Source organism: Triticum aestivum, chromosome 3A (genome assembly GCF_018294505.1).
Source record: "Triticum aestivum cultivar Chinese Spring chromosome 3A, IWGSC CS RefSeq v2.1, whole genome shotgun sequence".
In the NCBI taxonomy this organism is placed as follows: domain Eukaryota; kingdom Viridiplantae; phylum Streptophyta; class Magnoliopsida; order Poales; family Poaceae; genus Triticum; species Triticum aestivum.
The window spans coordinates 715464919-715481975 of record NC_057800.1 but is presented as its reverse complement, the minus strand read 5'-3'; the positions used below and the strand labels follow the sequence as shown (position 1 = coordinate 715481975).

The following is a 17057-nucleotide window of genomic DNA, read 5'->3' as shown; positions in this document are numbered from 1 at the left end:
TGGGCATTTTTTAGTTCACTATTAAAAAAACTTATTTCTTTCGAAAGTCAACTGGTTGACCGCGACCGGTCTAACGTGATCAAGGGAACTAGGAAACCAATCAACCGCTATTTTCTTCTTGGGCCGGCCCATGAGGGGGGCGCATGGGTGCCAAGAAGCTCAACAAGGCGCCCTATTGAAGCTCCTACCGGACCCAAGGGGCGGCGGTCTGCTCCCGATTGGCGCCATGCGACAAAGCAGTATGGCCAACGATTCTTTGTTTTCTTCTTTCTTTATGGTTCTTTCATGTCTCATGCCCTGCACTCCAAGGGCACATCTCCATAAGACCACCACCCGAATGACAACAAATAGGTCGAACAATTTCTTTTCGCAACAACAGGCTATATTGAATTACTCAGGTGGATTACAGTGTGTGTGAATACATCCTAGAAGAAAAGCAAGGGTGTAATTCACCAAGATACGTCTTCTACAATCCTCACTAGCCTATTTGGCACATATGTGTGCCGCTTCATTTGCTTCTCGGTTGATATGGACAATGGAGCAAGATTGAAAACTGGATCTCGCGTATGCATTTGCTTTTTTGTTTGATATGGACAATGAAACCAGGTCTGCTCTTGAAAATTTTGCCTCATTTAGCATTCGCACATCTTGAGCATCACTTTCGATGATCACCTTGAGGTGTCCAAGAGCAAGACGAATGCCATCACCAAGCGCCAAGGCTTCCATAGTGCTTGCATTTTGTGCAAAATTGATACCAAAATTGCTTGTGCTCTGAACCAGTGCTTCGATATGGTCCCAGATAACAACTCCCGTACTACCATAGCCATCTTGCTCGTAATAGCTCGGGTCAACATTGACCTTGTTGTAAGTGATCTCAGGGGGTATCCAGACCGATTTCTCCCTCAGTTCTCGTGCTGTCTTCAAGCCCACTAGCGCAGCTAGATCGTGGATGGTATCAATGGCCCATTTGAAGTTCTCCATATCTCCTATTGTTTCTTTCAGTCCAAATCGTCCAGCACCCACACAAAATGGTAGCAGCATGCGATTCTGAAACTTGCCATCAACAATTTCTATGAAGAGAAGGGATCCTGACCGGAAGGAAGCAACGACGTTCAATCGTCTCCTCAACACCACAATCTTCACAGAACTCAACACCACAATCTTCACAAAATAGAATCTGCTCAACATGTTGTTCTTGCAGAACATGGACCTGCCGACCAAAGAACGCTTTCAGGTTCCATCAAGCACATGGATAAAAACCATGGGGTCTAGCGAGTCTACGTCACTTTGCCAGCAGGCTAAATTCTAATACCTGCCTTGTCTGCTTCCATGCAAGCAAGGTCGAGTTAACACAAGACATCACATAATCCAAGCAACTGAGTCGAGAACTAATATTAGTATATATACACACATGAAGCGCTAATGCACTACCTTAATAAGACGACTCCATAATTTGGAGCATGCAATTCTAGTAGTAATTTAAACGGGGAGCGAGGCCACGCTAAGGCGTTCTGTTAGGTGGTGGTTACAAGTTCAGTGACTTTCAGTTCTCCAAGGCACCAGGCACAGCACAAAAAGGGTCCCTCCTGTCTTCACCTTGGGAACTTGCGTAGAAGATCTGAAATCACCGCGATGGTGACCAAAAGACCGGCTAAGTACGGGGTGTTCATCCTTCCGCCCAGATGAGCTTGAAGATGTTCTTGCTAGCCCCCGTGTTGACCATGTCGCTCTTGTTCTTCAACATCTCCTCCTGGGCACGCCTATCGCCATCCTTCAAAGTTGTTACAAGGATAAACTTTTAGTTCTACAGACATGTTGAATTGTTCTGTACATCAATTGCGTGAGGAGCAGCTAACGATATGTAAAGAACATTGTATAAGTTGAAAGGAAAAGAGGACTCACAAGCAAGGTGTACGCCTTAGCAAGCGAGAGAAGAGTGGGGTAGAGACTCGTGACAGCAAGAGCAGCTTCTTCTGTCACTTGTGGCACCTGATTTACATGCACAATAAATGAGAAAACTACTGCATGAAATGGACTACTCGGCAAACTTTGGTGGAGGTGGCCATATTCGCCCAGTTACCTGCATAAGCTGAAGGGCGAATATATCGCCCATAGTTACCTTCTCAAGGTCAGAACACCTCTTCACAAACTCGTCGTAGGTCAGGCAAAGTCGAGAGGTATCAGCACCAGCAGAGAAGTTTCTGCTGTAGTAATCAATTATAGAGCCTGTGAGGTGGCCGTATTTCTTTTCAGTGTTAGCATACCCAGTGGTTCTCTGGACATCAAATCCTTCAAGAACCTCAATAGTGAAGCAGCTGAAATAAAAGGCATGTGGAGGAGAGTTAATAGGGCATAAGGCTGACAGTCAAAGCATTGGGAACAATATTTAATAATGTTAAACAACGAGAAAAAAGTACTGGCATTCAGGGGTCAACATGATCGTCCAGGCTTCATGAGAAGAGTACATACGCTGTTTTAACACTCTCTGATCCATCTACAGTGTTTACATCCCCTTCAACTAGATATATTAACTTCGTTAGCCCACATTTCTGCAAAGGATACAACAAATGGAGGTATCACGTCGTATTGTTGCTAAAATAACCACAGCAAACCCATATATATGGACAAGAAATACAGTTTCTTTGGGAAGAGATGCACAATCTACGGGCTCAAGCTTATGTCTGCTAATAACATTGTCCTTCATCATCTCATACCCAAATATGGACTATGCTTTTCAATTAATGATAACAAAGAATAAGGAAAAAAATCTCCTCGGCTAAGATTAGACTCAAGCAACAACAAATCACAGGGGATAGCATGTGGGCTGCCCCTTTTTACTATCAGTGAGAAATTGAAAGCATGAAGAACTGGGAAAGTTAAGATGGAAGGTTTATAATATTAATGACAAAAATCAAATCTATTTTCAGATGGTACCTTCAGTCTTAGTTTTTGATCTTTGTATCTGTTGTCTTTAGTCGACCCAAGTAAATCATCCACATTTTTCCTTTTAACAATGAAATCAAGAACATACTCCGTGTCAAGTTCTTTATGGCGAGCAATCCAAAGAGCGTCTCCAACAGGCAATTGTTTAATCTGGATGACATGGTTCAAACAGAAGGATCAGCACCATTTTCTTTGGCACATTATATGAACAGTTCAATCTATGCAAAGCAACTTTGGTAATATTATTATGTTGTCTCCTTGCGCACAAGCAAGAAAAATATGCAGTCAGCTATCATCAACACGGTGGGGCAGCGACCAAACATATCAGATAATTAATCCAGCAGTACAGGGCATTTAATTTAGAGCCATGTTGATGCATATAATGACTTTTAGCAGTGTATTTTGGTTGTCTGAAGAAATGAACAAGGATAACACCCAGAGGAGTACTGATGAATTAGATACAAGAAGAAAGGAAAATGCAAGCAGTGTTAAACAAAGAAGAGTTCACATAACTCTCAATCCAACTAACCTCTACGAGGAATATTAAAATGCGAGCGTATATTATCAACAACTTTTCTTCTGGAACGGGGTCTGCACAAAAAGGGAGCAATCATAAGAGAACTGAATTCTGATACATAGATGGATGATTAAATAAAACATAAAAAGCTAATGGATGCAACAATAATCAATTTGTTTCCTTGGAAAATAATTTAATTAAATAACATGCAGAATCTAAATTTTATATACAGAAGCAGAAGGTTAAACAGTTTAAGTAACACGAGATAACGAATCAAAGTGTAAAATTCACAATTCCAGCACTAAGTGGATAAATATGTGAAATCCCTTGCCTATCTTATTTTAACAGAAATAATATTAACATGAAGAATAGAATGCCCTTGCAGGTCATGCGAAAAAGAGACTAGGTACGCATACTCCCAATCCTCAGTTACTTTACCCTCCTCAAAAGATGTTTTTTTAGGGGGGGGGGGCCTAAATATATTGTTTATTTGCTAAGACAGCCTTATTATGATCCTACTTAAATATCAGACACAACTAAAAAATACAACTCATGAGTAAGATACGATCATACAGACCCGAAAGTATCTCGATCATCCAATATCAGCACCACGTCATAAACTTTCAGAAAACTTTCATTAGATTGATGAGGTGGCATAGCTAGTAAAGACTTTTCAGCAGAACCCTGACGTTAGAAAAGAAAATGTTGCATTATGTTCCATTTGAAAAAGAAGGGTACGGAAAGGGAAAGTCAAGTGTACCATTGCACTAAACGATTGCTGTCTAAACATTCCTCGAGATGAAAGAGGAGAATTAGTAGCGCGGCCGTTGTCTGAAAAAAAATGGCATTAACTACAAAGATCAGCGGGTTGTAATATTTTGCTTAGACTACCCACAGTGGGAGTAATATAGGTGGTAACATCACATTTATCTAGGCAAAATAGATGATATGGCATGTAATTAATGAAGAAAGAGAGGCATGTGGTAACATAGCTAGTTACTGTAACATCACACATATTAAGAAAAGATGAGTCTACAACGTAATACATGAAGTGATGCATGACACAATACATATGTTACTACCCACTGCGAAGGTAGTAACATAGACTAGTAACATATGCATGTTACTACTCTAAGTTACTCCCCACTGTGACTAGTCTTATGGAATATATCATCATATATATGCAAAGAAAGCATGCTAATACCAAAGGAACTGGAACTGCCTGCTTTTGAGTTTGGAAGTCCACTTCTTTCAGAACCTGCAATTGAGTAAAAGGAATTTATTATAGTGCTGCTGGGGTACCATAATCGGTTATCTGGAAATTCATAGTGCATGAGCAGAAAACTTTATTAATACCTATCAGGGGACTGCTGCTGTCATGTTCATCAGAATCTGAATCGCTGAGCACAACTGCAGAATGACCGGCTGCCGTTAAAGGTCCTGCAGGACCATCCAATCCAGATCGTGCGAGACAATCGCGAGCTGTCTCTTTGCCTTTTTCTGTTAGGTAATACCTACAGCAAACTCATACGGTAAGTCCCAAGTCTATGCTTGGTATCTCAACAGAATGTGTGTGATTGGCAAATAAAGCCCCAGAGAGAGAAAAGGAATTGCAAACTGAACAGGGTGAGCTTCTGCTTGTATTCAGGGTGGAAATAAAGACGGGACATGAGTGTAGGACCAAAATAATGAGCAAGATCTGGTTCATGTAGCAATCTGGCATATATCTGGAACATTCCCAAATGGCCACATGTGCAAGATTTTTATAAACATGTTTCAGGTTCATATTGTGGACCAGATAAGTACAAAGGAGCTATGGAATTGGACATGCCTGCTTCTATTCCATCGATAGAAAATTGATGATATGCCACCGCAGAGCTGTATGTTTAAAAGATATATTTTCTTAATTAGCTCAAAAGATTAGAGAGCATTATATTACCTAAGGTGCCCACAAGCATCAACTAGCAAACTATCAGATGTTGATACTCTGCTAGCATATATATGACTTCACTGCTGCACTATATCAAACTTCTCCGACCAAGAGAAAAAACTGAAGTAGGAATGTTTCTTGATACAAGTTAAATTACTAGAGAACACATGTACCAAACAGCAAAAGCACACCAGAGTCAAGGTTAGCCACATTTTTGGATCTGCCGATCCACACTCAGACCAAAACATGTGAGAGGCTTTTCTATCCGGTGAGTGTCGCAAGAGCATGAATCAGATAAACTAGTGCAGACACAATCATACTTAAATACGTGAGAACCCTATGAACCCTCTAATGAGAGTCAAGTTCATGCATACAAGTGATGTATTTTATAGCTCTGGTATCTCCTTGAGTTTGAGTCCATTAAAATATCATTTATCATTTAAGAAAGATCAGGCAAAGTAAAAAAGTTCACAACCAATAGCTAGCAGAGCCACAATAGTACATTATACAGCAATAGCCAGTGATGTGAAGGTAATAAAACTTGTGCTCTAATACGTGAGTATAAAACGTATTGGGTTTATTCCCCTAAAAGATCCAATTATTTTTTTAATAAATGACGGAAAAACATAACATTAATATGAGGATGAGCCTGGCACATTACTTTGGAGGATTACTCTTTTTCTTAACCAGATCCTTATTTGTTAACGTCTTCATGCTATTCCATCCAGTATAACTGTAACCTTCATTCCGAGAATTCCTACTGTTGTTTGGGCTGCTCATAATACAACAGAGACAGTTAGCGATGCACTAAAATATCAGCTGAAATCAGCAACCGTGGCATATACTGAATCACTGAAACTGTACCCTATTGCATGTTCTGACAGACCACTGGCCTCAGCAGCATCAATAAGCTCTTGCCTCATCATAAATTCCTTCCCTCTTTCCATTTCCCTAGGGGGGGAAACAACTGTCAATATCCGTTGTTGCATATTCAAGTGTCTTTTCCCTTTTCCTCTGATTAAATGTTGCCCTTTGTACTAAGGTTGCATTAATTTTGCAGCGTGAACAACAAAAATGTAGGTAAGATAGCCCCCCACCCCCACCCCAAAAAAATCATACCTGTAGAGTGTGATCATTATTGCATAAGCAGCTGATTTCAACCGTGGCACATAAGGTTTGTTTCGTGTGTTCTTCTTCCCTGTTAAAAGGACAGTACCCTGTAAGATATGATAATAGTCCTGTTTCCATTGAACTGAGTATTGATAAAACTGAAGGGGAAGAAGACTTGTTGCCATCCTGATGATGAAAAAGGAATAACAGATTTCAGAGACATGTGAGCAGTCATGAAAACTATTACCCATTTCTCCTGGTGTATTACTTGTCGGAGGAGACAAATCAAGGCTGGACCCTGGAAAGGAGTCTTCCATAACATCAACAACCCAACCTCCAACTCCCCTGACAAAAATAATAGAACCGAGGAAGCAACAACAATGATTAAACTAATTCAGAAAATGTAATTTTTTTCAAAAATCGATGCAACTCAATGTAGAAAGCAACGATTGATGTGTGATTTCCACCTCTAAATTGAACACACAAAAGAAAAATCAAAGGGAAAGAGTTCTATATGAACCATTTCTCTGGTTATCTACTTGCAGGCGAATCCCAAGTAGAATGACAACCCTAAAGGGATGGATATAAATACACCTCCCCATATAAAAATGGCAATGGCCTGAATCGATTTCAGCATATACCTGCAGCAAATCAACGGCCGCAGCAGATGAGCAAACATAAGGGGAACTGAACTGAAACTTATGATTCCACAGACCAATAGCCATCCAAACCGAAAATTCATGCTCAGACCAAATGGGCATAACTAAAATCCCCTAAGGACTAAACCGTTACATCCACCGAACAGAGCTAAGGCGCCCAAATCATAAACCGACCCATTTGTCTTAGAGCAGCGATGTGACCCAATACATAATCCCAAGCGCGCGACCCCGAAATCGACCGAAACCTAGCCTCGTCGCAACAGTGTAAGATGAAACAGTTTGAGAGGGATGGGGAACTGCGCACTTGAGACGGGCCAGGTCGCCGGGGGTCCGGACGGGCTCCTTGGCGGCGCAGACGCCGGTGTAGGCGGCGGAGAGCGCGCGCGCCTGGTGGTCCGGGAGGCCGCCCGGCTGCTGCGCCGCCATGGAGCGGTGCTTCTCGAAGATCCTGGCCGTGACCTCCTTGTTCTCCCGGAGGTTCACCTTGCGCTTCTTCTTCGGCGCCGACGGGGCCATCTGCGCCGAGGGTGGGGGCGTGGGAATGTGGGATTGGGAGGGGATTGAGGCTGTGGGGGTGGGGAGTTGGGAGGGGGGGTTAGGGTTTGGGGTTTGGGAGTGGGGAGGAGGAGCCCGCCATTACTGGTGCGGAAGTTTTGGCTTTGTGGTTCACTGGTTTTTACAGTCGATAATGTTTTTTACAGTCGAGAGTTAACTCTGAACAGGTAAATAAAAACAGATAAATAAGTGCCGCGGCAGTCATGATGGGAACGAGACCGTACGTAGAGGTGCACGCTACACAGAGACCGTGTCCTACTCCTACTAGGCATGTTTGAAATGACAAGTCGAAATGCCAAAAGTATTGAGCTAGTTTTGAGGCCCCGTTTGGTTTGGCCGTGGATTTCTAAAAGAATATATGAAAAATCTGCTATGAAAAAATAGTTGTGGAAAATCTGATGTGAAAAAGATGTAGGTCATTTGGCAAACCAGCTAATACAATTTTTTCAGATTTTGGCCTGCAGCGGAATCAGATTTTGGAAAGCACGTCCTGGGCTGCTTCCGCTTTTGGTTCAGATTTTGGCAGCGGATTTCTGAAATCGGATTCTGCTAGGTTCGCCCTTTGATTCAGATTCTGCTGCACGGTAGCGGAATCTGTCGATAAAAGCTGAACCAAACAGGGACTGAGTATTAAATCTCTGAGTAATATGTTTGTTCTGTAAACACAGTAAAAACTTTGAGTTTTGCATCCTTTGTGGAAAATAAATTTAGTGCTTACTTTTATTTCTCCTTCCGATCATCAAATGTGACTCTTTTTTGGGTTTTTATCAGTTATGCCACCGGTTGTGTCCCACTATTCAGTTTTGCCATTAGAAATTTCAACCGCTCAAAAATGCCATCGCTTCATTAGACACATGCTCAAAAATGCCACTAAACACCATTATTGTGATCTCAAATCTCTTTTGTCATGTTATAATAACATAAATACCTATGGACCAACATGCCAGCTCTCCCTCTATCTCACTACAGTAAAGTATGGGGCCCACTTGATCCCAATAGCGTTTTTATTTTCCTATAAAATTATTCGCTTGGTTACTCCTGACAAGTGGGGCCACACATATCATTGTGAGATAGAGAGAACTGACATGTGGGTCTAGGCTTATTTTTGTCATAGAACATGGTCAACGGGTTTGACGTAAAAATAACAATGTCTAATGGCATTTTTGAGCAAACATCTAACAGAACGATGACATTTTTTAGATATCTAATGGCATTTTTGAGCAAGCATCTCACGGATTGATGGCATTTTTGAGCAGTTGTAACTTCTAATGGCAAAATTGAGTAGTGGGACACAACCAGTAGCATAAATGATAAAACCCTTTTTTTAAATGCTTGGAAAAAACACAATCACATAGGAGGTGTTGAAGTTTTTATGTATACTTCTCTAAATCCTTTTGTTTGTGTGGGCAGATTTTTACAAACATGTTGTTCACGCATTTTGAAAGCTATGTAAACTCACTTTGTATGCTAAGAGCAACTCTAGTAGATTCGTTATATCTGCGAACATCGTCCACCACATGGAGGATATGAAGGCCATGGTGGGTGTGCGCAAACAAAAGTTAAAATCACCAGCAAAAGTGCAGCTATGATGGTGGAATCGATGTTCAGGACGCTGGGCATATATACTCGCAATTGTTGCACGAAATGGTCCGAAAGATGTTGTGGTTGCTGATAGGCTTGGATTACATTTAAGCAGAGTGAACACAGAGATGCCAAATAGAGAGGCCCAAAACTTTCCTGATAGAGAGCAACTCATTAAGGAAACATAGTCGTTCTGTCCCATTACCTTCATTCCCTCCCATCTGGAAAGGTTGCAGTTGCGGCTAAGCGGTTCTTCATAGCTGCGCTCGGTGGGTTAGTGGTTGCTTTGCTGTAAGCTGTCGGGTGTGACAGACGAGGAGGCAATGCTATGACCAGGCCTCCTAGCAGTAGCCGCCAGGCTGCGATCGGCGAAGAGGGGGGCCTCTCCACCTCTACACGACGAGTCCACAATGTCATCTCAGTCTCACATGGTTCCAACTCCCAGTGCATTGCCATTGCCGGCTGGTACGGACAAGCCTTATTTCTACCTGCTTGACTATCAAGTGTACATTGCCATTATCAATCTTCGTTCCTCACCATGCCATGCTTGCACCATACCAGGTGAATCTTCGGTAGCACCAGCAACAAATCTTGCACCACGCCATGCTTGTTGATACACCAACGCAACTCTTGAGGCTTAATTTCTTTTATTGTCGACTATGCTACTAGCCTAGTGCTAAAGCGCTTTTTTTTTGCAAAACATGGAATTTATGGCCGCACATTAGCTTTTTGATAGTTTGATTGGTGTCACTGATTAATTGTAGATTTTTGTTGGTCACACATTGGTTTGTTTATTCATTAATTGCATAGGTTTGATTAACTGCATATTTGTGTTGGTTTATGTTTACTAGAACAGTAGGAAGATGATGGATTAATTCTTAGGTCTCCTTTTGTTTGGAGGAATTTTATATGAATTCTATAGGATATGATTCTTATAAGAATTTTTCCTTTAGAGTCCTTTGGTTCATACGAATGGATTCCTATCCCTACGTAGGATTGGTTTCTGTCCTCTACATTTCAAAGGAAAATCAACATTAATTAGCCTAGACTCAATGGAAAAATTTCTATGATGTGAACCAAATGACATCTCTTTTCCAATTTCTACTCATAGGATTTGGGATATATGTCATCTCAGTTCCTACAAGTTTCTTATTCCTATGATATTCCTATCCTATGAACCAGAGGAGGCCTTAAATTCTTGACAGAGCACATAGATAATTGAATTGTTTATGTCTATTTGATTTTTGTAGGCTTGGTTGATCAAGCACTTCACGTAGGGCTCCTTTGATACAAAGGAATTTCATAGGATTATTGAAGGTTTTCGATCCTTAAGATTTTTTCCTATGATGGCCGTTTGATTTGTAGGATTGGAATCCTTAGGATCTTTTCCATAGGATTCATTTGTACTACATTTTGGAGGAAACTTTCCATCCACTTAAACCTCTTTGTAGAATTTCTTTGTTTTTCATGTGTTATCAAACACTTCTCCCAATCACGTAGGATACAAGAGGAGATGACACTCTATTCCTATGTTTTTCCTATTCCCGCGTTTTGAAAATCATGCAAATCAAAGAAGCCCTGATAGTACAACCACCTCATGTACTTCCAGTGAACTCAGATGACCCGACATGGATGCATTGCACTATTCCAGACATTAACTAGAAGTCCTTGTGGAATGCAACTTCTGCCATGGTGTTTACGCTAGTGGTATTACTGAATGAAGTACCACCTTGCAAACATCAAGAAAGAAACTGACTTTTTGTGCAGACATGTTCCTACTGATGTAAAGTAAAGGATTAGGGAGTTGATCTCAAACAAAGATGATTCAAAGGAAAAGAAGGCCAATGGCACAACAATACATAAAAGTGATGTAACTTTGGATGGCAATGATGTTGGGATTGCTGATGAAGATGACATGTTGGGTGGTGGTATTCTTCTCTTTTTTTTTGCGGGTGGTGATAGTATTCTTCTATTCTCATGGAAAGGCCATAATAAGGGCTCCACATATGGTGCTATGGGTAAGTTTTGCATCAAAAGGTGACGGTGGCGGTGGTATTCTTCTTTTTTTGCGAGTGGTGGTGGCATTCTTCTATTATCATGGAAAGGCCATAGTAAGGGCTCCACATATAGTGCTATGGATAAGTTTTGCGTCAAAACACTAGAAAGATTGTAGCTGCAAGGAAGGGGAAAGGCTTTTCTATTAAGTTACAAACCAAGCTATCCACTCAAAGAAGGGGAGAGATCAGGATTTGTGCCTGTGAGTATATTTGTTAGTTCTTCCATGAAACAGACATTACCCTCAACACAGTCCTACTTCCAAGCTTTGAAATGATGCTTGCAGTGATTGGAGCATTTGGGAGAGACATGTAAGGCCTTACTCCCTATGAAATGTTGACAAAGAACAAGCCAAAGCAGAAAGATCAAGAACAAGAACTACCATCTGCAAATGCAAGTGTGCAAGCTGGACCATCAACTTCGGCATTTAATCCAATACTTAAAAAAGAAGAAGATTATGATTCCTGTTAGTCTGTTACTCATGAAGATATACTTTCCGCTTCCTCTGCTTCAGAAAGTGACGACGGCAGCAACGACACTGACATGAGTTCTGGTTCTAAAATGTTAGACTGTCAGTTTGTCTATGGATTTCTTTATGTCGTTCCTTATTCTACCCTCTGTGCTTTTAAAAACTCTGTGATTTGTGAACATTTCATGATGCATGTAATGGACGTGGTCTTTTTGCTTACCGGCCCTGGTGCAAACCTCTATTATTCATGATGCACGGGAAGTTATGAACTTGAGACTTTGAATTCAAGTGAATGGTGAATGCTTGTTTTGTTGTAATTGGTGATGCTTGTTTGATTTCCCTTGTTTTTCAACTGCCGAACTGGTGGTGCTTGTTTGATTTCCCTTGTTTTTCAACTGCCGAACTGGTGATGCTTGTTTGTAAGTTCTAACCTATAACTAGGGATGTTGAATATATATTCTGTTTTCTTGCTGAAAATCCCAAGTTTTCCTGCTAAAATTGCCCTGTATTGGTCGCTATAGCAGCTGTAGCGTTTGGGACAATCTACTGTGAAATGAAATCTCCCTTGGGACAATCTGGATGCAAGTCACCTGATCCCTGTCCGTCGAATTCACATGCAAGGTGCGTCCTCACATGACACATTTGAAAAGCTCCAAAGAGATACTACCTCTGTCCCTTCATATAAGAAGGTTTTGCAACCGCAAAAACATCTTAGATTAAGGGACAGAGGGAGTATGTTAATGGTAATTCATTTTGGAAGAGATCATTCTAAAGGAACACAAAGTTTTGGACAAAGAAATTTGACGACTCTAGGCTCATCACACAAACACTGAACCTGGATAGAATCTCGAGCACATGTTAGATCATAATCGAGAGAAGTGCATATTACACCCCTCAACTCTAGCCCTAATTTAATATATAACCCCCAACTCCAAAACCGTCTAATCTGCAACCTCCAACTCTTAAAACCGGCCAAAATTCAACCCTCCCCTCCCCTTGACCGGTTTTGACCCATTGACTGATGAACAGTAAGTTCGGAAAAAAAATGAAAATTCAGAAAAATAAAATTTTAGAAAGCATTTTTTGCCTCTGGATGAACAGTATTTAAAAAAAAATTGGGAACAAAATTTTTAAAAAATAAATTCGACTTTTCACCGGTGAACAGTATTAAAAATTCAGTTTTTTTACATGTACCCGGAGGTAATAAATTGGAAACAAAATTCGCCGGGATTTGTTTTTTGAATTACTGTAAACAGCGTGAACAGTATTCAAAAAAGTAAAAAAATCAGGGAAATCGATTTTTTCACTGCGTGAACAGTGACCGAGGGAAAATTTCCGTTCCAAAAGTTCGAGCTTTTTTTGAATTACTGTTCGCACGGTGGAAAAGTCGAAATTATTTTTAAAATTTTGTTCCCAACTATTTTTTGAATTTACATTTTTTTTTATTTTTCTGAATTTTCCTTTTGTTTTCAAATTTACTGTTCATCAGTCAACGGGTCAGACCCGATCAAAACCGGTCAAGGGGAGAGGAGGGTTGAATTTTGGCCTGTTTTAAGAGTTGGAGGTTGCAGATTAGACGGTTTTGGAGTTGGAGGTTGTATATTAGACTAGGGCTAGAGTTGAGGGGTGTAATATGCACTTCTCTCATCATCATCTGAGAGGAGTCAGTTGGTCTCGCTACCCAATAAACTTATAACCTTTCTTGAATCGAAGGTTTGAAATGTCGAGGGTGCAAGTCACACTCACCTACCATGAAGTGTTTTATTCAAAGCCTGATCCTTTCTCTGAAAGTAGCATCATTCTCAAACACGAGGCCAGGAACAGCTGATTTCTTTTGCATATTTGCAACATTTTAAGGTGTCTAGTCGTGCCTAACTGAAGTGTAGGTAGCAAATAGTGCATATCTGAACTCAACCACGTTTTAAAACATGGTGGTAAAATTCAATAAATTAACTTAAACCATAAGAAAAATACTGAATACTCAATCTTCCCGTCAAAAGAGAAAAGAAAAATATTCAATACTTAATATTCCTGGCAAAAAAGAAAAGAAAAATACCAAATCATCGTTGCAAGGAATGGAAGGCTGTACTACTTTTTTACATTTCAACAGCAAATGCATGAATTTCTGCTCTATAGGATGCAAGAAAGAAAGTTTAGATCTGTACCCCCAGTTCCAGATGCATTTGAGTCAAGGTCTGAGATTTATATGCAACCTGCAGCTCTTTTCCTGATTTGCAGTAGGCATCCAAAGCATTCAATGAAAAGAAAAACAGTAGCCTGAGAAATTGCAAGCCTGGTGAATATCAGTCAACATGGCTACTTAATAACAAAGCTATTACTAGACAATAGGAAAAGAAGCACCTGTCAACGAACTAACATAATAGAGACCAAAATAAGCATAATTCTGCAAGCCATTAGGATAAATTTACTAATATGCCAGGACAAAATTCCTAATAAGAAAATGTAAAAGAGTTCAGTAAGAAAATGTAAAAGATATCAAATGCCATTAGGATGAATTTAGAAGGATGAAGACATGCAAGGAAAAACGAAACAAAAATAAAGTGATAGTACTAATTTCCAGTTTCTTCAAATGTTAGGATAGGTAGTCTGATAGTCATACAATAAGAATCCACGATAAACAGCAGATAATAAGTCTTGAAACCAAACTAAGGAGCTAAGCACCATTGCTGGTACAAGAAAACCATTTCAAAGCCAGGAACTATAATTGCTAAAGCATCAATCCCACCAAACAAGGGCCGAATAAACCAGATTTTGAGCAACGGAAGGGCAGCTCCTGCTGAGATGATCGAAGCCGTCACTGTCCAACAAAGCCCTAAGATTTGCCGGGAAGCCAAGAAACCTTGAGCATGCCTTCTTTAGGCCATCACAGTGGTGCTGCTCAGCTAGCGTCAGGATGGTCGCTATTGTGGCTGCGTTGATGAACTTGCATAGCTTTTCCTCGCAAATACTCTTCAGCCTCTCCATGCCATACCTGTCGGCCGCAACAAGCAGAAGCTGGCATATGACATCCTCATCTTCCTCTTCTGTCACCGGCAAGGAATCGGTATACACAAACCAGAGCAACGCCTTGAACACCTCTGCCTCCATTTCATCTATGCGCACGGCACCTGCGGTGTTGCCCTCCTTCATACCGCCAAAGAGCTCCGCACTGAAGACCGGTGATCGGGCAGCGAGCACACAGCGGTGTGCTGCGAAAGTGTGACCATCAACCTCGAAAATTAGGTCCGCGCCCTTCTCGGTCTTGAGGAGATCACCGAGGTGCTGGTGCAGGTTAGATGGGGCCACAGAGACAAATGTTGGAGGGCTTTCTTGGGGCAAATCAAGGGTGGACCCTGGCAAGGAATCTTTCAGGAGGTGAACGCCCCTGAGAAGAATAATAGAACCGCAGAAGCAACAACAGTGTTCATCAAACTGATTCAGAAAAATGTAAAGTTTCTGAAAAATTGACGCAACTCAATGGTAGAAAGTAACATTTGGTACTGGATACATTCCACACATTAGTCTAGTATGTGATTTCCATGACTCAATTTGACACACACACAAGAGAAACAAAAGATACATATGGGTCAAAACGAATGACATACTGGTATAGTGGAATAGCAGTTCTCTGGTTATCTACATGCAGGCAAATCCTAATTTGAATGGCAACTTAGAGGTGATATAAGTACAGTTCGCCAGACAAAAATGCTAAGTAATGGCCTGAATTGATTTCACCATACACCTGCAGCAAATCAACGGTTGCAGCAGAGCAAATGGACACACGATGGAGCCGAGCTGAAACATGTGATTCCAAATGGTTATGCAGACCGAGTGCATTGCTCAGATCCAGCCCCGAAACCGACCAAAACCTCGCCTCATCCTAACAGCGTCGTAAACGGAAACAGTTTGATTTGAAAGAGGCAGGGAAATGCGCACCTGAGACTGGCCAGGTCGCCGAAGGTCCGGATGGGCACGTTGGTGGCGCAGACGCAGCGGTAGGCGGCGGAGAGCGCGCGGGCCTGGTGCTCCGGGAGGCCGCCCGGCTGCTGCTCCGCCATGGAGCGGTGCTTCAAGAAGAGCCAGGCCGCGACCTCCTCGTTCTCCGGGCGGTTCACCCTGCGCTTCCTCGGCACCGACGGCCCCATCTCCGCCGAGGCGTGGGGGCGTGGGGATTGGGGGTGAGCTTTGTGGTTTGGGAGGGACAGAGATCAGGTGACATTGCACGTTTGCATGTCACCGTGTGCCTTGTGACCGAAATTTAAATTTAAACATTATAAAAAAATCATGCATCTTCACAGCACATATTAAGATAACCTCTAAAAAAATTCAGATCAAAATTTAAAACATACATCAAGAAACGAAAAAGAGATTATTAATTTTTTTGATTCTTTTTTCGATTTTTAATTTTTCTGAATTATTTGATGCTTTAGTCTCTAATCACCTCTCTTAACTGCTCAAGTGTGGATCACTCATTCCAAATCGCCTGACTTCCCGGCCGGTCACCCATCCTCTCACTCCCCCAGCCTGAGCACGCTTAACTTCGGAGTTCTATCCCCCCTACATTCCAAGTCTGCATTTGTTGTTTTCCTAACAAATGTAAGCTGTCAATCCTATTAACCCTTAGCAGTTTAGCTTGAGCATTAGGTCACACGTTTCACCGTTTCACCGTTTGAGTTTGAAACTATTATTCTAAAAAATCCTATTAATACTTCTTGAATAAGTAGTTTGACCAGATTTAACCAATTTTTTAAAAAAAACTAAAATTTGACCATATCTTTTTTTTGTTTTGGAATTTGAGGATTCTAAAAAATTGCAAACAGGCCGTATGCGGTCTCCATCGGATGCGGATTTTTGTGCTGAATTTTTTGATATATTATACATTTTTTTCCGACATCGTATGCAAAAATTATAGCCGTTTTATATTTTCCCTACACTTTTTGCAAAACATGTCCAAATTTAAGTCTTCAAATTTTCCTAACTAGTACATGTAGTAATATAACTACCTCTTGAAGGATTTTATTTTTTAAAGTTTTTATCATTTTCTTTTGATTTTTTCAGAACTGAAATGGCGACACACGAGGGGGGGGTAGAGTTTGAAAATTGCCCTATAGTGCCGGTTTGTGTCACAAACCGGTACTATAAGTCAGACCCCTTTAGTACCGGTTCGTGGCACAAACCGGTATTAAAGGTTAGCCCTTTAGTACCGGTTTGTGACACGAACCGGTACTAAAGGTGATC

General features: G+C 41.2%; 2 protein-coding genes across 3 annotated transcripts; both read right to left on the bottom strand.

Annotated features, from left to right (window-relative positions):
* Positions 1–1346: 1346 nt before the first annotated feature.
* On the bottom strand, positions 1347–7772 carry LOC123063448 (crossover junction endonuclease MUS81). Of its 2 annotated transcripts, none has more exons than XM_044487234.1 (13): positions 7464–7772; positions 6748–6845; positions 6510–6588; positions 6255–6341; positions 6052–6162; positions 4817–4974; positions 4665–4718; positions 3473–3534; positions 2935–3093; positions 2470–2549; positions 2120–2315; positions 1903–1989; positions 1347–1771 (listed from the first exon to the last, which is right to left on the bottom strand). In XM_044487234.1, exons 1-13 carry the CDS (start codon positions 7673–7675, stop codon positions 1667–1669), a joined length of 1488 nt encoding a protein of 495 aa, XP_044343169.1. In that variant the 5' UTR covers positions 7676–7772; the 3' UTR covers positions 1347–1666. The 2 variants fall into 2 exon arrangements, with proteins under 2 accessions (XP_044343169.1, XP_044343167.1); XM_044487232.1 differs by having other exon boundaries at positions 2081–2315; positions 7464–7769.
* A 6594-nt stretch (positions 7773–14366) lies between these two features.
* Positions 14367–16033, bottom strand: LOC123059382 (BTB/POZ and MATH domain-containing protein 1). Its single transcript, XM_044481964.1, has 2 exons — positions 15756–16033; positions 14367–15204 (listed from the first exon to the last, which is right to left on the bottom strand). The coding sequence occupies exons 1-2, from the start codon at positions 15962–15964 to the stop codon at positions 14556–14558; spliced, it is 858 nt and encodes a 285-aa protein (XP_044337899.1). The 5' UTR covers positions 15965–16033; the 3' UTR covers positions 14367–14555.
* Between the last annotated feature and the right edge of the window lie 1024 nt (positions 16034–17057).

Bases quoted from the DNA above. Each gene is read 5' to 3' on its own strand.
- LOC123063448 (XM_044487232.1), bottom strand. From the start codon at position 7,675: ATGGCCCCGTCGGCGCCGAAGAAGAAGCGCAAGGTGAACCTCCGGGAG. The intron at 6,846-7,463 runs GTGCGCAGTTCC...TATTTTTGTCAG, and splicing joins GGCGACCTGGCCCGTCTCAA to GGGAGTTGGAGGTTGGGTTG. The intron at 1,990-2,080 runs GTAACTGGGCGA...CATGTAAATCAG, and splicing joins TCGCCCTTCAGCTTATGCAG to GTGCCACAAGTGACAGAAGA.
- LOC123059382 (XM_044481964.1), bottom strand. From the start codon at position 15,964: ATGGGGCCGTCGGTGCCGAGGAAGCGCAGGGTGAACCGCCCGGAGAAC. The intron at 15,205-15,755 runs GTGCGCATTTCC...TATTCTTCTCAG, and splicing joins GGCGACCTGGCCAGTCTCAG to GGGCGTTCACCTCCTGAAAG.